General features: G+C 38.1%; 1 protein-coding gene across 3 annotated transcripts in view; it reads left to right on the forward strand.

Moving 5' to 3' along the window:
- Nucleotides 1-24557, forward strand: part of LOC127953110 (NACHT, LRR and PYD domains-containing protein 12) — a 52664-nt gene that overhangs the window by 11926 nt on the left and 16181 nt on the right. The window contains exons 5-7 of one of the 3 annotated variants that reach the window (XM_052552005.1): nucleotides 162-332; nucleotides 6828-7001; nucleotides 14679-14849. In XM_052552005.1, coding sequence (XP_052407965.1) covers nucleotides 162-332; nucleotides 6828-7001; nucleotides 14679-14849 — 516 coding nt within the window. The remainder of the gene's footprint in view (nucleotides 1-161; nucleotides 333-6827; nucleotides 7002-14678; nucleotides 14850-24557) is intronic. The other 2 variants (XM_052552006.1, XM_052552007.1) reach the window with 2 other exon arrangements.

Here is a 24557-nt window from a genome sequence, read left to right on the forward strand (position 1 = left end):
ATTGAAGTGACTAATAAGGAGGCATCCAAATTGTGAAATGACTGTGGTCCCCAGGACAGGTTTGAGAAGCACTGAACTAAGCAAGTCTTTCAAATAGTTCAGTCTGGTTGGGACATCAGCACACCAGCATGTTTTTTAAACAGAGTCCTTGCTGTTTTCAGTTTGGCAGGCTGTAATCTCACTGATCAGCACTGTGAAATTGTGGCTTCAGCTCTACAATCATCAAACTCCCTGAGAGAGCTGGACCTGAGTAACAATCATCTGCAGGATTCAGGAGGAAAACTGCTCGCTGCTGGACTGAGGAGTCCAAACTGTCAACTCAACATACTCAGGTTTGTGTTTCACACTGATTAATTGTGTGATTTTAATAATTAAATACACCCTATTGACCAAGTGTATCTGTGAAGGACGCAGACTGTCAAACATGCACAACTATTAGCAAATCATAGTAGTGGGCATTTACTTCTATCAATCAATCAATCAATCACCTTTATTTATATAGTGCTTTAAACAAAATACATTGCGTCAAAGCACTGAACAACATTCATTTGGAAAACAGTGTCTCAATAATGCAAAATGACAGTTAAGGCAGTTCATCATTGAATTCAGGTATGTCATCTCTGTTCAGTTTAAATAGTGTCTGTTTTTATTAGCAATCAAGTCAATGATATCGCTGTAGATGAAGTGACCCCAACTAAGCAAGCCAGAGGCGACAGCGGCAAGGAACCGAAACTCCATCGGTGACAGAATGGAGAAAAAAACCTTGGGAGAAACCAGGCTCAGTTGGGGGGCCAGTTCTCCTCTGACCAGACGAAACCAGTAGTTCAATTCCAGACTGGAGCAAAGTCAGATTGTGCAGAAGAATCATCTGTTTCCTGTGATCTTGTCCTGGTGGTCCTCTGAGACAAGGTCTTTACAGGGGATCTGTATCTGGGGCTCTAGTTGTCCTGGTCTCCGCTGTCTTTCAGGGCAGTAGAGGTCCTTTCTAGGTGCTGATCCACCATCTAATCTGGACACAGACTGGATCTGGTGGCCACGGTGACCTCGGAACAAGAGAGAAACAGATAAATATTAGCGTAGAAGCCATTCTTCTAATGATGTAGAAAGTACGGTGTTATGTGAAGTGTTTCCGGTTTACCTAATTAATGCAGCCTAAAAATCCTTTAACGGATTTGGATATTAAAAGCATATTAGTATGTTATGTGTATGCCAGGTTAAAGAGATGGGTCTTTAATCTAGATTTAAACTCCAAGAGTGCGTCTGCCTCCCGAACAATGTTAGGTAGGTTATTCCAGAAGCACACCTAGGTTCCTAACTGATGACGAAGAATTGACAGAGCAACCATCAAGTCTTAGACAGTGTTCTAGGTTATTACAAGCAGAGTTTTTAGGCCCTATGATTAACACCTCTGTTTTTTCTGAATTTAGCAGTAAGAAATTACTCGTCATCCAATTTTTTATATCGACTATGCATTCCATTAGTTTTTCAAATTGGTGTGTTTCACCGGGCTGCGAGGAAATATAGAGCTGCGTATCATCAGCATAACAGTGAAAGCTAGCACCATGTTTCCTGATGATATCTCCCAAGGGTAACATTTAAAGCGTGAAGAGTAGCGGCCCTAGTACTGAGCCTTGAGGTACTCCATACTGCACTTGTGATCGATATGATACATCTTCATTCACTGCTACGAACTGATGGCGGTCATATAAGTACGATTTAAACCATGCTAATGCACTTCCACTGATGCCAACAAAGTGTTCAAGTCTATGCAAAAGAATGTTGTGGTCAATTGTGTCAAACGCAGCACTAAGATCTAATAAAACTAATAGAGAGATACACCCACGATCAGATGATAAGAGCAGATCATTTGTAACTCTAAGGAGAGCAGTCTCAGTACTATGATACGGTCTAAATCCTGACTGGAAATCCTCACATATACCATTTTTCTCTAAGAAGGAATATAATTGTGAGGATACCACCTTTTCTAGTATCTTGGACAGAAAAGGGAGATTCGAGATTGGTCTATAATTAACAAGTTCTCTGGGGTCAAGTTGTGGTTTTTTTTATGAGAGGCTTAATAACAGCCAGTTTGAAGGTTTTGGGGACATATCCTAATGACAATAAGGAATTAATAATAGTCAGAAGAGGACCTATGACTTCTGGAAGCACCTCTTTTAAGAGCTTAGATGGTATAGGGTCTAATATACATGTTGTTGGTTTAGATGATTTAACAAGTTTATACAATTCTTCCTCTCCTATAGTAGAGAATGAGTGGAACTGTTCCTCAGGGGGTCTATAGTGCACTGTCTGATGTGATACTGTAGCTGACGGCTGAATGGTTGCAATTTTATCTCTAATAGTATCGATTTTACAAGTAAAGTAGTTCATAAAGTCATTACTGTTGTGGTGTTGGGAAATGTCAACACTTGTTAAGGCTTTATTTTTTGTTAATTTAGCCACTGTATTGAATAAATACCTGGAGTTATGTTTGTTTTCTTCTAAAAGAGAAGAAAAGTAATCAGATCTAGCAGTTTTTAATGCTTTTCTATAGGATATGCTACTTTCCCGCCAAGCAATACGAAATACCTCTAGTTTTGTTTTCCTCCAGCTGCGCTCCATTTTTCGGGCTGCTCTCTTTAGGGTGCGAGTATGCTCATTATACCATGGTGTCAAACTGTTTTCCTTAAGCGTAAAGGAGCAACTGTATTTAAAGTGCTAGAAAAGAGAGAGTCCATAGTTTCTGTTACATCATCAAGTTGTTCTGAGGTTTTGGATAAGCTAAGGAATTCGGATACATCAGGAAGATAACTTAAAAAGCAGTCTTTTGTGGTAGAAGTGATGGTTCTTCGATACTTGTAACAAGAAGTAGAATTTACAATTTTGGCTATATGAAGTTTACACAGAACTAAATAATGATCTGAGATATCATCACTTGGCTGAATAATTTCAACACTATCAACATCAATTCCTTGTGACAGTATTAAATCCAGAGTATGATTTCGACAATGAGTAGGTCCTGAAACATGTTGTCGAACACCAATAGTTCAGAATGTCTATAAATGCTGATCCCAATGCATCTTTTTCATTATCGACATGGATATTAAAATCACCAACTATTAAAACTTTATCTGCAGCCAGAACTAACTCGGATGTAAAAATCACCAAACTCTTTAATAAAGTCTGTATGGTGCCCTGGTGGCCTGTATACAGTAGCCAGTACAAACATAACAGGGGATTTATCATTAACATTTGTTTCTCTGGATAATGTTATATGAAGCACCATTACTTCAAACGAGTTATACTTGAAGCCTGCCCTCTGGGAAATCATCGCGGCTCGTGTTTATAACAATAATCTTGGGGGGTGGACTCATTTAAAATAATGTAATCATCAGGTTTTAGCCAAGTTTCTGTCAAACAGAGCACATCTATATTATGATCAGTTATCATATTATTTACAAAAAGTGTTTTCGTAGAAATGGATCTGATATTCAATAAGCCAATCTTTATCATTTGTTTATCCATATTGCATTTGTTTTTTATTTGTTGAGCCTCAATTAAATTGTTAACCTTAACTTGGTTTGGACGTTTTTTGTATTTTCTAGTTCGGGGAACAGACACAGTCTCTATAGTGTGATATCTAGGTGAAAGAGTCTCTATGTGCTGAGAATTAACTGACCTCTGTGACGGTGGGTTTAGCCAGTCTGTCTGCTTCCTGACCTGGGCCCCAGTTAGTCAAGTATAAACACTAAGACTATGTGCCATATTTCTAGACAGAAGAGTGGCGCCACCCCAGGAGGGATGAAGACTATCTCTTTTAAACAGGTCAGGTCTATCCCAAAAGCTCGTCCAATTGTCTATGAAACCTATGTTATTCTGTGGGCACCACTTAGACATCCAGCCATTGAGTGATGACAATCTGCTATGCATCTCATCACCACGGTAAGCAGGGAGGGGACCAGAGCATATTACAGTGTCTGACATCGTGCTTGCAAGTTCACACACCTCTTCAAAGTTATTTTTAGTGATCTCCGACTGGCGAAGTCGAACATCATTAGCGCCGGCATGAATAACAATCTTAACGTATTTACCTTTAGCATTAGCCAGCACTTTTAAATTTGCCAAGATGTCAGGCGCTCTGGCTCCCGGTAAACATTTGACTATGGTGGCTGGTGTCTCTATATTCACGTTCCGTACAATAGAATCGCCCATAACTAGAGCACTTTCATCAGGTTTCTCAGTGGGTGCATCACTGAGTGGGGAGAACCTGTTTAATGTTTTGATCGGAACAGAAGAGCGGTGTTTTGACCCACGACTACGCTGCCTCACCGTCACCCAGTTGCCCTGCTGCAGGGGCTCTGCTGGAACCGGACAATGTACAGGAGTCCCTGAGCTAGACGCATCCAAAGCCGTATCTAGAGCCCTAATATTCTTACTGTCCTCAATTACAGTTTGGATGCGTGTCTCTAATTCTGAAATCTTCTCTGTCAGCCTAACTATTTCCCTGCATTTATCACATGTGAATCCCTCATCAGCGACAGAGATAGATAAACTGTACATGTGGCAAGAGGTGCAAATAACAATTGCAGGAGAAGCCATTACTCACCGTGCTTGATGAAATATTCTTACTGCGGTTGTTTGATGAACTTGTGAAAAACTGCAGCGTGAGAGAGGAGAGGAGAGGAGAAAAGAAAACGCTAATGACAAGCTAACAAGTGCTAACGCTTTGCAGGTGTACAGTCACGGAAGAGTGAAAAGTTAATCTGATAAGATTGATCGATAATATCAGAAATGTGGTGTTAATTAAGTTATATTTTACAACTTAAAAAAAAAAAACAGTGATAGTAAGAAAGATTATAGAGAAAAAATATAAAATAAAAACAGCTACACGGATCTATGATTAGCTACAGAAGGCCAACAGGAAGTAGAAAAACACTGTCCAACAGCGACACCAACAGGCCTTCAATTCAATGTAAATGAATAATCCTACAATCTACAATAGCTGTGTCCAAATTCAGGGTCTGCATCCTCCTTAGGATCCTTCCTACCCGGTTGAAGGAGGATGGGTCCTCCGACGACCGCAAAAACCGGAAGTCGGTGTTTGTGAATTTGGACAGCCTACCCTTCTTTCAGTTCCCTCCCTTAACCGTTGCTCATATCCTGTCGCCTAGCAACCGTGACAGCGCCAAGCAAGACGCCGGTGAAAAGCTCATCGTTCTCTCCCCGGAGCTTTATAAACACTTCTGTCTGCTCTTTCGTCCTTAGAAGCGTTAAAACAGCTTCAAGCACTAACAAATAAGCTGTGTGTAAGGGGATATTCACACAGGCAGTAAGGAAGAAGCTAGTTTACAAAAGTAAACGTTTTTTTTTTTTTTTTTACATATACACGTACACATGTAGAAAAAAAAAATGCTTAACGCTAAAACAAAATGCCTAACTAGAAAACCACTGAAAATATATATTTTTGAAAAGCCAGTTTTTAAAAAACATCGAAAATAATACTCCTCCCCCACTCCGCTACCGCTCGCTTCGTCCAGCCGAAAAGAATTATGGGATAGGTAGGATGCGAAAGGATCCACCACACCCATCCTTCGAATTCGGGGAAAAGGAGGACGCATTTGTGGGCCGCATTTGAAGGATCCTACGAATTTGGACAGCCTTCGTCGCGGCGCTGTGACGTAACATCCTTCAAATGCGTCCTCCGAAGGATGTAGACCCTGAATTTGGACACAGCTAATGAGTCTACAATCCTCCACACCTATTCAAACAGAGCGTTCTGATGAGGGGGGTCAAAAACAGGACAGAAAATAGTTACTTCCAAATTATTATGGTATTTTATGTAAAAAAATGTAACATCTTTAAAACTTTCAAACAATGCCTTGTCACTGTAAAGTTTATCATCAAAATGTACTCATTTAGTTTCATTTTATCAATCCTACTCCTCCTCAGATAGTTTTAAATGCATACTGAAATATTCCCAAAATATGCTAATTAGATTTTGTTGGGTTACAAAATAGTGACACAAGGTTCCCAGGAATTCAAGCAGAGTTTTTCCACAATTTCCAAATTTAAAGTTTTTTATGTTGTAGATTAGAAAATTACCTTGTTAACAAAAATCTCAAGCCAATTAATTTATTCACATATTCATTTAAGTAAACGTAATACAGTGAGTAGTTCAGAGAATTTTCAGAGTAAATTCCTTCATATCATAACATAGACCTCAGCATCCAACCAAAACAAGGGTCTGAACCGGTTCAAGGAACGGAAACGAACGAAATTTTGACAGGAACAGAAACAGAAACTAAGTCAAATTTTATAGTTCCGAACAGAATCGAAAATTTGAAATGGCCATTAACCGGTTAAAAACTTTATTTTATAGTTTCATTTAATATTTGTAATTTGTTGTCAATGAATCACAAATTCCAGTAGAACGCAAATGCAAATGTGAATGAAATGTCCACTCAGCTGTGAACTCATCATAGGCAAGTCGCAATGGCAATGCACCACACTTAGTTTATCTGAGGATAGTGTGAGATGAATTCAACAGATCACACATCTGCAGCACTTCTGTGAATGGAGAAAACTGAAAAACGAACCCATATAGGCTTACATAAAACAGGAATATAGGCATATAGGCCTACACTAAATATATTTCACTTTGACAGATTAACGAAACGAAAGAAAAAGTGTGCTAAATTACGGTTCATAAAAATAAGGTTAAGTAGGTACAAACACACACACATTCTTACTGCTGTTAAAAAATGCCAGAAATAAAAAATAAAGCATCTCTAAAATTAAGCACAGTAACATTATTGTTGTTGTTGTTGTAGATTATCTGGCTGTTTGGTGAAAGAGGAAGTTTGTGCTGCTCTGACATCAGCTCTGAGTTCAAACCCCTCACACCTGAGAGAGCTGGACCTGAGTAACAATCATCTGCAGGATTCAGGAGGGAAACTGCTCGCTGCTGGACTGAAGAGTCCAAACTGTCAACTCAACATACTGAGGTTTGTGTTTCACACGGATTAATTTTGTGATAATAATAATTATTATTGTGATAATAATGTGATTTAATAATTACAGACGCACTGTCAAGCAAGTTTATGAGGAAAATATTTTGGGAAACCGTTCTGTTTTTTCCATTTATTAGCCTACTACAAATATACCAGCTCTCTACAGTTGGATCAAAAAAATTTAGGCAGAAAGTTAAATTGTATTATAGAGTTATATTCTGCACCGTTTATATATATATATATATATATATATATATATATATATATATATATATATATATATATATATATATATATATATGAAAATACATGAAACATGAAAATAAACCGCAGACTTGGCAACACTGGTTGGCATTTACTATACAGAGCCGTAGTTCACTGACAATCTACATAGGACGATTCTTTGACGATTTTGAAAGCGATTTTGTGTAGCTTGTCGGTGGACTACGGCTCTGTATAATAGAAGCTGCTCCACCTGAATTTTTATCGAGGTAACCTCCAGGAAACACGATTGGTCTAGGTGTGTACTACTTTTTAGAAGCAACTGGGCACGATTTGTTGTGAAATCTGGCGACCCTGATCTGAACTCACGTGCTAGAGATATACTACTAATTGCAGGAGCGCCTTTACTGATGAGATGCGCATGATAAAAATCAAATTCGATTTTTTGCACAGCCCTAGAACAAAGTATAGGACTTTCATTTTTTAGAATAGAGACTCCTATGTTTGTTGGTGCATCCCAACACAGAACACTTTTAATGGCTCTTTGGTGCTGACATTGTATCTCCAGCAGTTACAGCAAGAGAACAGTAATGGCGGACCGCAGCTTCTCACTCAGGTATTTTTTATATGCTAATAGTACACTGAAAACCCTAATAAGTTGACTGAACTAAATTGATTGAGTAAACTCGTTGCCTCAATTTAATTGAGTAATGGAGTCTACCAAAACGTACATATTTAAGTTCATTTAACTTGGCGGTTTTGTAGACTGAACTTAAATCGCTAAGTTCACCAAACTTGGTGCTTATTTAATGTACTTAAACGATTATGTTCACTTAACTTGGTATTAATTTCAAGTGTACTTATATATTTAAGTTAACTCAACATGGAAACATGAAATTATGTTATTATTTTTGACTGCACACTGAAGTAAAACAATTAACAGCATATTTAATCTTTGACCTTTTATTGACAAAATGTCACAATATTAATGAAAATACAGTAAACCCATACCGTAATGGAAATGGGTCACATCCACAATGGTGGTAACAAAATTAACTAGTGTAGTACATCAATAGTACAACTCTATGCACATATATACATCAATAAAGTATCACAATTATGTAAATGTAAATAATTAATTTTGACCGTTTAAGCTTTGTGCAAACAAGGCAAACCAAAATAAAACATACACAACCGTATCTTTCACCAAAGTTTCACAGTATTACAGTACAAACTGTAGTTGAAATATTACTGGGTCACAACCACACTGTAAAGATGGTAACAACAGTAAAAATGTTCAACATTAACTAGCGCACTTACAACAATTGTACGACTCTTTGCACTTACACTTTTTATGCCTCACAATTGTTAATATTCTGAACATGTAGGCTAAACATAAGGCTAAATAACTACAGTCTTACTACAGTTGCAAACACGGCAAACTAAAATAATGCATACTGAAAATGTCTTTGGCCCAAATGTCACAATATTACACTACAAACTATACTGTAATTAAAATATTACCAGGTCACAACCACACTACAGAAATGTGTAACAATGTTAACAATATCCCAAATTAAATACTGCCCATCAATTGTAGAACTCTGTGTATGTAAATATTTAAACATACTTTTTATTCTTCATAAATGGATAAATGGAGTAAATCGATTAGTGGAAAAATCCCAATACAAAGGGTGGTATTAAAGTACCACAGAGACGTTTATTTAGCAAAAAGCTGGTTTGCTAGAGTCTGAACTCTAGACTCGAGAGCATTCTATCCCATTGTCATTAGTATACGCTGGATGAAATCAAATGTGTTGGCAAGTGATTTTGGGTAATTCAGGTCTAGTGCATAAATCAAACCAAAGAGAAGACAGATGCCCTGTGGAGGTCCTACATTTTTCCAACACCACTTGGCCATCAAGAATTGTTCCATAGGAAGAAGTCAAATGCAAGGAGTTAGGGGGGCTGAAGATCAGTGTCCTCGAATAAGATTCCCACTGGCACATCAAGGATAGTGTTGTGATGATCAGACACCTAGTGAAAAAACAGGCATAAATATAGTATTGTGATCAGGAGATCAGGAACCAAAGGTTTATCATCAATTCAAGGTTTATCATCAAATCAAGTTTGTTAAAAAACAAAACAAATCGCTAACTCTAACTGTAGATGCTTCCTGCAAAGAATTTGGTTTACACTTTTTAAAGTGTGCATTATAAATTACGTTTATTATTTTGAAGACTTGTACAAAAAAAGTTGGCTACATTTGTATATTAAAGGAATACTTCACCCAAAAATAAAAATGTACTTACACTCAGGCCTTTCAATATGAGTTTGTTAAAGGCCTTCTGAATTGACTCAATGGACTTAAGAAAAATATTCATATTTAAAACTTTTTAAAGTAAAATATCCAGCTTCCAGTGGCCCTGCGAGAGGTGTTACATTTCGTAAGTTGAATATGGAAGTTTTAAATATGTATATTTTTCTTTCACAAACACATGGATTCACATTGGCTTTATTAACCCCGTGGAGCCGTGTGGAGCAGTTTGATTATGGTTGGATGGACTTTTCTGAACTTCAAAATCTCATCCCCCATTCACTCCCATTATAAAGCTTGGAAGAGCCAGGAGAAATTTTATTATAACTCTGATTGGATGGCTTGAGGGTCAGTTAACCATGGGGTAATCATTTTTGGGTGAACTATCCCTTTTTAAAACAGATCTACTTACTTAACATGAAGAAAGAGGAGTCTGCATCTCCCAGCATGACAGGCAATCCTCGAAGATCAAGGGTTTAGACCTCAGTTGGCTTGTCTGACTTTAGATGAAAACATGAAATTCATACATAACAGATTACTTTAAATAGTAAAGAGATTAAATAAAATAAATTACATATTGACAAATAAAATACTTTGAAAAGAGTAGATAAAAGGATAATAGAAAATTATGTTATCATTTACTCACCCTAAAGTTGTTCCAAACCTGTATACATTCCTTTGCTCAACTGAACACAAAGAAAGATATATTGAACAATGTTTACAGCCAAGCAGCTTTGGGGCACCACTGACATGTACATACTAAAAAGAAATACTAAGGAAGTCAATGGTGCCCCAAAATCGTTTGGTTACAAACATTCCTTTAAAATATCGTGTTCAGCAGAGTAAAGAAATGTATACAGGTTTGGAACAACTTGCAGGTGAGTAAATGGTGACAATTTCCATTTTTGGGTGAACTATACAGTACATTTAAGTTATGTTAAATAAGACAAATAATTACTGACCTCTATTTGCAGTAAAAACTTCAAGTTCTGACCAGGAGTCGACCTTCTGGTTTTAAAAAGGTCCATAAACAGTGAACTGTGTCTGTCCAGGTTTTCATAGAATTTAGATTTTTGTCCATAATTCTGATGAACTCCATGCAAACCTGGGGGGAAACAAGGCTAGGTCACATAATCACATAAGCTTTTACACAGAAATGCTTTACAGGCCAAGAAATGATTAGGAAATAATGAAGAGGCTACGCCGCTTTATCATGTTAAAGGAATATACCACAAAAAAACTTTTTTTTTACTCATGCTCAAATTGTTGTAGAACCACATTATTTTATTTCTTTTTAAGTAATTATTTCTTTTTTTGCTGAAATAAAAATACAATACTTACATTTCCACATCTTCTTATCTCATGTCATCTGTAACAAAAAAAGTTGAAAATATTAAGTTTAACAAAGTCAAAAAAACAAAGAAAATTATATTATAATTAAGATGGTAATCTTACAATGTTATCCAAAATAAACCTAAACATGCAAATAAAGGTCTCTGGCTCTAAAAAGTGACAATCAGATAGATATGGCTGTTAAATAAGTAAATCACTTTGAAGGTAATTTACTGGTGACCAGTGTGAAGATGGTAATTTCACCATCTGTGAAACATCACTAACGTTAGCCTAATTCGTCTCTGCAATGTTCTTATAACACAAAATGAACCTACAATACATACTTTACATGTCAAAATATGAAGAAAATCGACTTCTCAATCATAAATAGAGAACATTATACTGAAGATATTGTTAATTAATAATGACACTGACCAAGTTTGCCCGGGAAGAACTAACCCACATGGTCTAACGAGTTAAGCAGTAACGTTAGCTGCCATGTTCTTTCTCTCAAAGGAAAACGATTGGGCCACTTCATCAAATACTTAAGTTGTCGTTTTAAATAATCATACCATCTCAAAATCACGTACCACAAGGATTTAAATTAGCATATTTCACTAGTAGAAATCACACAAAATAACTTTATATCTACATAATTTTACTCACCGAACATAGAGCACGAAGAAAAACTTCCTCTTGAAATGTGGTGTCAGCAACCAATTGACCAAACAGACCAAAAGGACGAATTTTGTAATCCACCAATCAGTGCTTTTGTTCTCTTGTTACTAGGCAGAATTCCTTCCATGGCCAATCACATTAAAGGAAGAACAGAGTGATTTTTTTTTTTTCAAAGGATTACTCATGATTTTGAGTTCACAACACTTGAAATCTTAAGTTTATGCATTTTGAAGGTAAATTAGTTAAATTAACTCATATTTTTAAGTGACAGGGCCAAAATGCAAAATTTTAAGTAATGTTTAGTCAACATTACTTGATTGTTTAAGTAAAGTCAACATTAGGGTTTACAGTGTATTATAAATGGGTGTGACTTTCACTATGTCATCATAGTTTGGAACTGCTTGTGTAGAGAGACTGTTATGATTTTTTTTACATATATAAAACAATGAATAAGTGGATTTGTTCTGTTATAGGCTGGATGTTTTCATACACTGCGGCCACAAAACTGTGTTCAAACACCTCTTTCTCATTCTATGGCACCTTTAAGGCAGTTCTGAAGCCAAAAGGGGCTCCAACCTGGTATTAGCAAGGTGTGCCTAATAAAGTGGCCAGTGAGTGTATATACAGGTCCTTCTCAAAAAATTTGCATATTGTGATAAAGTTCATTATTTTCCATAATGTAATGATAAAAATTAAACTTTCATATATTTTAGATTCATTGCACACCAACTGAAATATTTCAGGTCTTTTATTGTTTTAATACTGATTATTTTGGCATACAGCTCATGAAAACCCAAAATTCCTATCTCAAAAAATTAGCATATTTCATCTGACCAATATGTTCTCTCAGCCGCAGTGCTGAGATCAACTCAGATAGAAGAGGACCAAGAGTAAGAGAGGGAGGAACTTCCTGGTTTCAGTTCTTATGACTTGACTGGTTCAAGCCTCTGTTTGCGTGAACAACCAATGAACGTCCGCGATCTGAAGTGGGAAAAACGTTCCTTTGTCTCTGGGGAAACATCCACTCGTCTGAGTTATAGCTGACAGAATTGAACATTTTTCCTACGAAAGTTTGTATTTCTGAAACAATGCATCTTTTTGTAATTTGTCGTCGAGATTCGACACAGTCGGATTTTTACAATTATAAAGAAACCATAAATGACATATATAACTGATAGAAACACGACGTTACATTCATTTGCAGAATTACACACATTTAAAGTTTTATTAACACATGATAAAAATTTTAGATACTCCAATTTTTGATTATGGAAAACATCTAATGCAACAAAAAGGCAATTCTCAGTACATCTTAGTAATACAATGACGTTAAGAAAGGTTTGTGTTTGTGTGTGCTTATGTGTGTGTGTTGTGGAATGTGTTTAGTTTCTCCTTTGAGGCTCGCGCAGGTATCCAGAGGACAGTCTCAAAGGTGTAATAACTGTCACCCACGCCAGGATGTTGCTGACATCGCGGCATCCCAAATGGTGAATTATGTTGGAAGATGTTGTAAAACGAAGGTCCTTGTCTACTCACGTTCTGGTCTTTGAGTGCAGAATATGTTAGAGTCAGGATTCATTAATAAGGAACAGATGGCTGAAATACCATCAGCTTATTAGTGTTACATACAACAGATGTTAAGCTAAGGAATAAGACTTTTAATGTATTTGAAATCTTCATAAAGCTTTAGATTTTTTAAGGTAATGCAGTTATTTATTCTCTATAGTTTCTCCATAGCTTTTGCAAGATCTCTGTTGACTTTGCCATTTTTGCTACTCAACTTCATCACTTGCGTGAACTGTGTGTATGTGTAACAGCTCAAGCTAATTCTGTTTTTTATAGACTTTCTAAAAACTTAATTGTGTTCTGAGACTTTTTTTCCCCACCATGCAAATAAGTGACTTAAAAACAGCAATGATGAATGGGGTTAAATATTTATGACATGACTCTGTTATTAAAAATATTATAACTAAAAAATATTACATTATATATTGACATTATCACTTGTAATATGCCAGAGAACTGTCATAGATGCAATTTTTATTTTATCCTGGATCTTCAGAAAAGCTTGAATTTGTAAAGCACTGCAGTCTCTGAGGGGTTGAGTAATTTTAATTGCAACTGTGTGTGTGTGTGTGTGTGTGTGTGTATATATATATATATATATATATATATATATATATATATATATATATATATATATATATATATATATATATATATATATATATATATATATATATATACACACACATACTCAAACATTTACTCAAGTTAATTTTTTTGAGATTTCTGTTCTGATTCTGATGATTTCATATGTTGCTAGCATGATTTAATACGCTGATAGCATGCTTCTAGAATAATACGTTTTAATGTGTTTCTATATATATTAGGGGTGGCACGGTTTGCTGAAAAAATAATCCGAACCATTCAGTTCACCACACAAGGTTCGGCACACGCCGGGGGCCCCGGTTCAACTTAAATCTAACAAAGCAACTGTAATATGGTTTGCTATAAATAACATGTAAAGCAAACAGGGTTCAGCTTATATATGTTTCTGTTGATGCATCCGCATTCTGGATTCCCAGACATAAAAAAATGTTGACAAACCATGCACTCTTGTTTAGTGTGAATACAGTATGCTGGAATATTAGCAGTCATTTATTCCATCATCACCCGGGTGCTGATAGTGCGCGCACACAGATGAGACCTGAACAGCATACGTTGATATCTGTGTTTAAACTAAACTCATTTAATCTTTGTCAGTTTAAACATTTAAGAGCCAGAGGAAAGGAGCTTGTGTGTAGTGTGAAGATTTGTGCGTGCGCTCTTCCAAAGTGTGCAAACCCGCAAATATAAGCTCTTTCTGAAGTATTGTGTTTAAATTGACAAATTCACATAAAAAATGTCAAAATGCCTGTTTTGGTAAGTATCCTACAGCAGTAATAGCCAGCTGAATGTAGGCCTACTGTATCAGTGCATTCTCTTAAAGTGACTAAGTTTTAATATTAATCGAACAGCTAAAAATCTATGTTTATTTTATATGTATCTTGCTGTCAATTAATAAGAAATAAAACTAATTGAACTCATGTACATTATTATTATTATACTTGTTGTTGTAGATTATCTGGCTGTTTGGTGAAAGAGGAAGGTTGTGCTGCTCTGACATCAGCTCTGAGTTCAAACCTTTCACACCTGAGAGAGCTGGACCTGAGTAACAATCATCTGCAGGATTCAGGAGTGAAGCTGATTGCTCCTGGACTGAACAGTCCAAATCAACTAAACATACTGAGGTTCGTGACTCAAATTGATTTATATTTTAATAATAGTGTGTGTGTGAGAGAGAGAGAGAGAGATTATACATTTAATTTTGTAATAGAATAATTAATTGCCTAAATATATATATATATATATATATATATATATATATATATATATATATATATATTTTTTTTTTTTTATTTTTTTTTTTATTACGATATTACACTTGTGAACATAATAAACACAACAAAAATTGACAGTGATGTGAAAGCAGCAGTTAAAAACATATCTGGGGGGGTATTCCGGAAATCGGGTTATGTGACATGCCCAGGAATGTATAAGGTAAATAAGAGGATAAACTAAGCTTTCAGTTCCAAAAACAGAGGAAACTTTCAGAGTAAGTACTGAATTAATAAATAATTTGACTTTAAAATTATTAATCTCAAGGAGATTCACAGAGTTGTCTATAAGCTACTCTTGATGTGTGTTTAGGATCATTGTCATGTTGGAAGGTAAACCGTCTGCCCACTCAGAGATGTTGAATGTTCTGGACTGGGTTTTTTATTAAAGCTATCTCCCCTAACTTTGTTGTCCGTTGACAGTAATATCACTTCAACAAATAAACATCTCAATTGCATTGGCAGTCAATTTGCAACAAACAAATGTAAAGAGATCCTATTTTTTTTATTACAGAACATTCTCAAAACAACATAAGAGTAAAGTTAAAAAGGTACGGCCCGCTGGATCATTTTAGACTCGGATGATCAAGTATTTGAAATGTAAGTCATGTAAAGATTCCTTTCAGTTTAATTTGGGCCGTATACAGCAGTTTCGTTTTTTTAATAAGCAATAATAGATTTCTTTAGTGTCCCCTTTTGTCGGCTGTCAACATCACTTTATCAAACACTTTTTTTTTCTTTTATGATAAATTAGCAGGCCGACAGCCGTTGGATGGACTGCCATTCTGGACATCTCCAAAATATCCACATGGCCAGTCCGCCCCTGAATACACCCTCATTACAGCTATGTGCATGTTTTCAACAGCTCTGCAGTTTGATACTCCAGTAATGTAATTAAAATAATTTATCGCCGGCAGCCATAACACCCTGGAGCCCAAGACCGGTTGCCTACTGAAGCTAAGCAGGGCAGAGCCTGGTCAGTATCTGGATGGGAGACCTCCTGGGAAAACTAGGTTGCTGCTGGAAGAGGTGCTAGTGAGGCCAGCAGGGGGTGCTCACCCTGTGGTCTGTGTGGGTCCTAGGGCCCCAGTGTAGTGATGGGGACACTATACTGTTAACAAGCATTGTCCTTCAGATGAGACGTTAAACCAAGGTCTTGACTCTCTGTGGTCATTAAAAATCCCAGGATGTCTTTCGAAAAGAGTAGAGGTGTGACCTAGGCACCCTGGCTAAATTCTCCAATTGGCCTCCAACCATCATGGCTTCCTAACAATCCCCATATCTGCTGATTGGCTTCATCACTCTGTCTCCTCTCCACCATTAATCTGGTTTGTGGTGGGCGTTCTGGCGCAATATGGCTGCCAACGAATCATCCAGGTGGATGCTGCACACTGGTGGTGGATGAGGAGACACCCCCCTGACTATGTAAGCGCTATGAGTGCCTAGAAAAGCTCTATATAAATGTAATGAATTATTATTATTATTATTATTATTATTATTATTATTATTATTATTATTATTATTATTATTATTATAATGTCCAGTCACTTCATGTTTATTTAATTAGGGTCAGATTTACTTAACAGGTCCAATTAGCATTAGAGCGCAATTCCACAAAAGCGTAAATGGGAGGGAAAAATTCTGCGTGTGATTTACTGGCAGTATGCACATTTAAGAATACAGACGCACACACATCATTTCCATAATTATGGAGTGAGTTTTGGTTCTTTATTACATGCGAGAAGATAAAAGATCTGAGAGAAAAAAAAAAGTTCGAGAGAAAAAGTTATCACACTGACAGCAAAAAAACATTTCATGAGAGAAAAAAGAATATTTGAGAGAAAAAGCTTTCATGCCAATAGAAAAAAAATAATTATATTTGAGACTAAAAAAAGTTTTGAGAGAAAGTATTTTCTCATAGAACATAAAAAAATATACATTTGAATTTTTTTAAATTATTTCTGAGAAAAAAAATCTCTCTCAAAATACTTTGAAAAAAACTCAAATATATATTTTTTGCGATCAGTGTGAAAATATTTTCTCTAAAAAAAAAAAAAAAAAAAAAAAAAAAAAAAAAAACGCTTTTCTTTGCTCTTGATGCAATTTCTTGCTCTCGTGTCAGGATTTTGCTTTCACTGTGAGAATTGTCTCATGGGCGGGGCCACGTTCCTATTGGCCAGTCGGGTGAGCATCGTCTTCTCTTGGGAGTCGAACTGAATCATTACACCATTGTTCGGTTCACCTGATGCCGCCTCTGAGTTGAGCACGGACACTCCAATGTTTGGGCAAGATGATGACACACAGCTGGCTGAGCAAGTTCAGGATCACTGAAGATTAAACAATAAAAAATAGCACTCATATTCATGAATGAATATTATATTATTTGCTTGCTAAATCGCTAGTAAAGCTAACCAGCCATCATGCTAGGTAAACTTGCAAACTCACCTGGTTTATACTATGTTTAAATCAAATGCCAAATTAATGTTTTGATTTAGATAGTTTCACGCCTTTGGTGAGTAGTGATCAGTGATTGATATACCGTTTGAAAGTGTTCCACCTAGTTTTGTTTAAAATAGTCTTTGTATGGTGCACTACATGTTTAGCTACACTGCATGTATAGCTCGCAAACTCAGCTACACGGGGCTTATTCTAAATATTTTTTACCATCTAGCCGAGGTCTAGAGCTGACAAGGTAAATTGCAGGTCTAAGACTAACTCTTACATTAGCAACCCACAAATATGTTTGTGCCTGTACTGTCATGGTAATTATTTTTTTTCTTTTAAATATTTCAAACGGTATATCAATCATTGTCTAACGTTAGCTAGTTGTAGGGTTGCCACCTTCCATGCATACTAATGTTAGTTGAAAGTTGTACGGGAGGTTGTATGAACAAGCAGTTACTCTTCAGGTGCTTTGAGGCTAGCAAGTGCAAAGGTAGAAACTAGCTCACTACTCACTAAATCAACTATCTAAATCAAAACATTAATTTGGCATTTGATTTAAACATAGTATAAACCAGGTGAGTTTGCAAGTTTACCTAGCATGATGGCTGGTTAGCTTTACTAGCGATTAGCAAGCAAATAATATAATACACCTTCATTCATGAATATGAGTGCTATTTTTTAATGTTTAATCTTCAGTGATCCTGAACTTGCTCAGCCAGCTGTGTGTCATCTTGCCCAAACATTGGAGTGTCCGTGCTCAACTTAACTAGCCATAAGGCACAGGCGGCATCAGGTGAACCGAACAATGGTGTAATGATTCAGTTAGACTCCCAAGACGATGCTCACCCGACTGGCCAATAGGAACGTGGCCCCGCCCATGAGACAATTCTCACAGTGGAAGCAAAATCCTGACACGAGAGCAAGAAATTGCATCAAGAGCAAAGAAAAGCGTCTCGAGAGAAACACTTTTTTTTTAAAGAGAAAATATCTTCACACTGATAGCAAAAAATATATATTTGAGAGTTTTTTTCAAAGTATTTTGAGAGAGATTTTTTTTCTCAGAAATAATTTAAAAAAAATTCAAATGTATATTTTATGTTCTATGAGAAAATACTTTCTCTCAAAACTTTTTTTTAGTCTCAAATATAATTATTTTTTTTTCTATTGGCATGACAACTTTTTCTCTCAAATATTATTTTTTCTCTCATGAAATGTTTTTTTGCTATCAGTGTGATAACTTTTTCTCTCAAACTTTTTTTTCTCTCTCAGATCTTTTATTTTCTCGCATGTAATAAAGAACCAAAACTCACTCCATACATAATGACCAGAGCTACCAAGAGGAGTGCAAATTACTGCCTGCTTTAAGAGGCGAATGATGAGGGTCTAATCATACAATAAAAAGTGGGGGAACATGATTTAATTAAAGTGATAGTTCAGTTTGCAGACTGTACTTAAGTAAAAATATTGCTACTTAAAGGGTCAGTTCCCGAAAAATTAAAATTGAGTCATTAATGACTCACCCTCATGTCGTTCCAAACCCGTGAGACCTCTGTTCATCTTTGGAACACAGTTTAAGATATTTTTAATTTAGTCCAAGAGCTCTCAGTCTCCCTCCATTGAAACTTTGTGCACGGTATACTGTCAATGTCCAAAAAGGTAAGAAAAACATCTTAAAAGTCAGATGAAAGTCATCACTGTCAAATGAGCCGTCAGATGCTGAGCTGCCCCATGACACATAAGAATCTCCATCACTCATGGCATTTAGGGTTTCTAATACCTACCTTCCATAAATAACATTTTTTTATTCATTTATGAAACCGAGTGCAAGGCGTTGCCTAGAAATTTTGAATCTTAAAAAATAAGCGGCAAGAAAATGACAGCGCATATTGTCACGTGGAGGTTAGGGATGACCTCAAGCGCAGACAGGATGCACAACACACAGGGTTTATTGAAGACAAAAAGGGGAAAACAAAACCCACGAGGGGGAAAACAATGACTAGGGCAAAGACAAACAACTTAACAAGTCTAAACAAACAATAAACAAAAGACTCTTCACTCTGGAACTCTTACGACAGAAAAACAATCACAGGACTCACAACGTCTCTTCAATGTGTAACAATGAACCGCACAGGAAAGTGAACACAAGGGGATAGAAGTAGGGAGACTAATCATAACATAACAGGTGACACAGGTAAAGCAATAATGACAAAACTAGGATAACAAAGGGGGCGGGGCAAGGAAACGAGACAACACAAGCACATGGCCCAAAGACAAGGCCATGTGCTTGTACACAAAACACGGGCCTGTCATGATTCTACCTCAAGACTAGAGGAAAATCAAGGACACGAGGGCAGAATCATGACACATATAATACATACATATAATACACACATTTTATAGCTGGTAGATTTGATTTAGCACAGCATCAAACATGACAACTTATTAAATTAATATGTTTTGCTCTAAAATCAATATATTACAGTCATGTTTGAAATAACTTCCTTTTGTGCTTCCATGTTGCTTTTTTTATTGCAGAATGAGACAGAAAATTAATTATTTTATACAATTCAATACTGTGATACAGGCTATATTATTATTTTTTTTTTTATTGTCTTTATGCTTCATCAGTCAAAATGTGTCTGCATGTTATTCAGCTGTAGTAATTTCAGATGCATTTGTCCATATAAGGAACTTCCTCTTTCAATATAATTTGTGAAACAGACTTTAAATGAGAGTGTTTAATGTTTCACAATGCTCACATCACCTCATTATTGGGTAAAAAATAAAATAAATAAATAAATACTTAAGTACTTTGTAACACAGTAATTTGAGTAGTTTCTCAGCAAAAATCTTTTTTACCTATTATTTTTAAATACTTTTACTTGTAATCAAATAAATTATTCTTTGAAGGGTTAGTTCACCGAAAAATTAAAATTATGTCATTAATAACTCACCCTCATGTCGTTCCAAACCTGTAAGACCTCCGTTTATCTTTGGAACAGATATTTTAGATTTAGACCAAGAGCTCTCAGTCCTTCTCCATTGAAACTGTGTGCACGGTAGGGGTGTAAAGGTACACAAAAATCATGGTTCGGTACGTACCTCGGTTTTAAAGTCACGGTTCGGTTCATTTTAGGTACAGTAAGGGAAAGAAATGCAAAGATTAAACTGCTGTTTTTTTATTACTATACACTTTAAAAAAAATACTTTTTAATAATAATATATATATATAAAAGAATAAGAAATAAAATACTGCTGCAAAGTTCTCCACTAAATAAAATACTCTCAGTCTCAAACCAATCCCAGCTTGTAGGCCTGCTTCACCAGAACCGTGCCGTGCCTGCTGCTGTAGGTGACAGGGAGACCGCCGACAGACGAGGCTCTTGTCTTCATGACAACAATATCTATACTTCATGTTGAGCATAAATATAAAGCCTACTGATAAAGGACACCGTCAACAGTATTGATGGCAAAATAGACTACGTATGTTTGAACGGTGCAATATATGAAAATCGATAATTCTTCAATTTTTTTAATTACATTTATATCTGAATTTATGTCAACCTATAGACTTTCGAACATCAAAGTGTCATGAATTATGTATTTGTGTACAAAATGACATTGTGGCGAGTGGGGCGGGGCCGAGAGGCGTGGGAACGAGGAGTGAGGCCAGGTGTAGTGATTGGAGATGAGCTACACCTGAGCCCCACCGCTAGTATCGAGTCCCACGTAGGAGATGGAAGGATATAAAACTGGAGCGACGACCGTGAAGGACGAGAGAGGACCAGGCCTGGGACGTTATTTTAATGTGTGTGCTTTTTATTTATGCGCACCAGTCGGCCGTGAGGGGCTGGTGCGCCGTTTTGTATTTATTTATTAATTATTAAAATGCTTTTTGATTGTGCGCCGGTTCCCGCCTCCTTCTTCCCGATGATTAGGAAGTTTGAATCGTTACAGTGGTGCCGAAGCCCGGGAGAAGGAGGGACGCGCTGCTGAAGATCCCTCGCCGCTGTGGTGAATCCGCGGTGCCCTCGAGCAGGCGAGGTATGTGCCGCCAGGGACGCTCGAGGCGGTGGGCTGGAGCGAGTTGCCGGGGACGGGCGAGCTCGCTGCCGACCGCCCACGACAAGGAGGGGCGGCTGCCGTCCGTGAGGGAGCGGAGGAGTCGGCGCCGTTCGCCAGGGGGCCGGAGCCTGCCGCCTCCGTGACGGAATCCGGAGGGGCAGGGAACGGGGGACTCCTGCCGCTGCCCAAAATCGGAGGAGCCGTCGCCGTCCACCGGGCGGCGGAGGAGTCGTGCCGTCCGCCGAGGGCCGTCCAGTGCCACCGCCGGGCACCGCGGAGGAGATCACCCAGCCGGTTGAGGGCCGAGCAGCAGTGCGTCTGGGAACCGGATTTTTTTTTTTTTTTTTTCCTCTCTCCCCTCTCTCGTCCCTGTCGCTCCTCCTTCCATCTCCTTTTCTCTCGCCTCGTCTGTCCTACCCCCAGGTTCCCGCAGGTCCCCGTGAGCGGTCTCCCCCGGAGGGAAGGGGGGGGGGGGGTAGAGCGCAGTCTCGGGAGTACCCCCCGGCCTGCGAGGGGCGATGGGGGTATGTGGCGAGTGGGGCGGGGCCGAGAGGCGTGGGAACGAGGAGTGAGGCCAGGTGTAGTGATTGGAGATGAGCTACACCTGAGCCCCACCGCTAGTATCGAGTCCCACGTAGGAGATGGAAGGATATAAAACTGGAGCGACGACCGTGAAGGACGAGAGAGGACCAGGCCTGGGACGTTATTTTAATGTGTGTGCTTTTTATTTATGCGCACCAGTCGGCCGTGAGGGGCTGGTGCGCCGTTTTGTATTTATTTATTAATTATTAAAATGCTTTTTGATTGTGCGCCGGTTCCCGCCTCCTTCTTCCCGATGATTAGGAAGTTTGAATCGTTACAGACATATAAACATATTTTCCTATTCTATTTTGCCTGGAAACGCTTCTAACACGCTTGCGTGTCGCGTGAAAAATAAGCGTTGGTTCTATTTCTAGCATGCACGCGTTTTCCGCGCGAGATGCACGTCTCACGCAGGCAGTCTGCAAGCTCTAACCTGTTAACATGGGAGCCGCACGCAGCTGAGACGCTTGCGCCACGCATCCAGTGTGTCGCCGGCATTAGAATCAGCTGCAGGGCGGGATTTGCGCTGAACGCGGAGACTTTTGCCATTTAATATGTTCGTTTGGAAACACGAAAATGTACTTATTTTCCACACACAAAATATTGCATTCCGTCATTCGGTACACACGTGCACCGAACCGAAAGCCCTGTACCGAAGCGGTCTGGTACGAATACAGGTACCGTTACACCCCTAGTGCACGGTATACTGTCCATGTCCAGAAAGGTAATAAAAACATCTTCAAAGTAGTCCATGTGACACCAGAGTGTCAGTGAGAATTTTTTGAAGCATCAAAAATATATTTTGGTACAAAAATAGCAAAAAATCTTCTCTTCCGTGTCTGTTGTGAGCGAGTTCAAAACACAACAGTTCACGAACGAATGACTCGATGTAACCGGATCTTCTTGAACCAATTCACCAAATAGAACTGAATCATTTGAAACTGTTCTTGACTCCAATAAGCATTAATCCACAAATGACTAAAGCCGTTAACTTTTTTTAATGTGGCTGACTCTCCCTCTAAGTTAAAACAAACCAATATCCTAGAGTAATTCATGTACTTAAACAGTAGACTGACTGAACTGCTGTGAAGAGAGAACTGAATATGAACACCAAGTCAAGCCAGAAAATGAACAAAAGATTGACTCGTTCTTGAGTCAAGAACCGGTTGCATCGGTTTTCGGATCACCAGTAGTGATGGGAAGTTCGGTTGTTTTCCGCGAACCGATTCTTCCGGATATTTCGATTCAATAAACCGGTTGAAGAAAACGGTTCACCGGTTCTTTTGCGGTAGACGTAATGAAGTCATTGGCGATGATTGTCCTTCATTCAAGCCTTCGGTTTACCCGCGCTCATAACACTTGCACAGAATCAGTTCAGAATCAGTGACCAAAGAAACAGTTCAGTTCAGATGCAACCAGTTTGGTTCAGGCGCTCTGTGTGTCAGTCTGCTTCACGCTGAATCACACATGCCCAGTATCATCAGCTCCTTGGTTCTCAAATCGGACGCGGCCGACAGAAACGGTTGTTCTCTTTTTGTTCGTCATCTGGCTCGGCTCGGTGTTCATATTCAGTTCTCTCTCTCGCGGCAACATTTTTTGTTTTTGATTACCCAAATTTAATAGTGTTGTTCTATTATCAAAATTATAAATGATATATTTAAACAAATGAAAAAATATTAAGGGGGGGGGGGGGGGAAATGCTCGTTTTCACTCAATATCCTGTTAATCTTGAGTACCTATACAGTAGTACTGCATCCTTCATAACTCCAAAAAGTCTTTAGTTTTATTATATTCATAAGAGAAAGATAGTCTGTACCGATTTTTCCCGGAAAAACAAGACCGGCTGGAGGCGTGACGTGTGGGCGGAGCTAAAGAATCACTAGCGCGAGTAAGCTTTTGCGTTGAGAGCGTTTGGAAGCTGTGACATTACCGTGAGGGAAAAAAAAAAACATCATCCAAAACAAACCATGTCTAACAGTCAGATTCAGCCGTTTATTTGTGATCCAGAATCAGATCCCGAGGCTAAAACTGAACGAGAGCAGCAGCAGCAACGACTCGCTCCGAGCGGGGCTCGAACCCGGGTCTCCGGCATGGGAGGCGGACGCACCAACAAGGAGGCAGAGATATTTTAAGCAGTTTTACTCCCCGCATGCTGTTCCAACACACGATCGTGACCCTTTTTCGTTGGGAATGCATTATCCTTAAGAAATAAACGATGTGCAAATCCGTCGTCAAACTGGGCCTTGTTTGTAAAACAAGAATCTTCGAAATGCAGGGGAACAAACAAAAACACTTGCACAACTCCGTTGATGCTCTGTAAAAATAAACTCCATCCACTGGTCCCTTAATGCTGTTTTTTCTGGTAATCTGTGCAGGGTTGTCTTGCCCTGGCAACCAAAAACACACTTCTTTTGTGACATTTCGTGACGCTCTCGCTTTGATCAGTGAATGTCTTTGCTCAGCCTCTCA

The sequence above is a fragment of the Carassius gibelio genome, chromosome B3, assembly GCF_023724105.1.
Source record: "Carassius gibelio isolate Cgi1373 ecotype wild population from Czech Republic chromosome B3, carGib1.2-hapl.c, whole genome shotgun sequence".
In the NCBI taxonomy this organism is placed as follows: Eukaryota; Metazoa; Chordata; class Actinopteri; order Cypriniformes; family Cyprinidae; genus Carassius; species Carassius gibelio.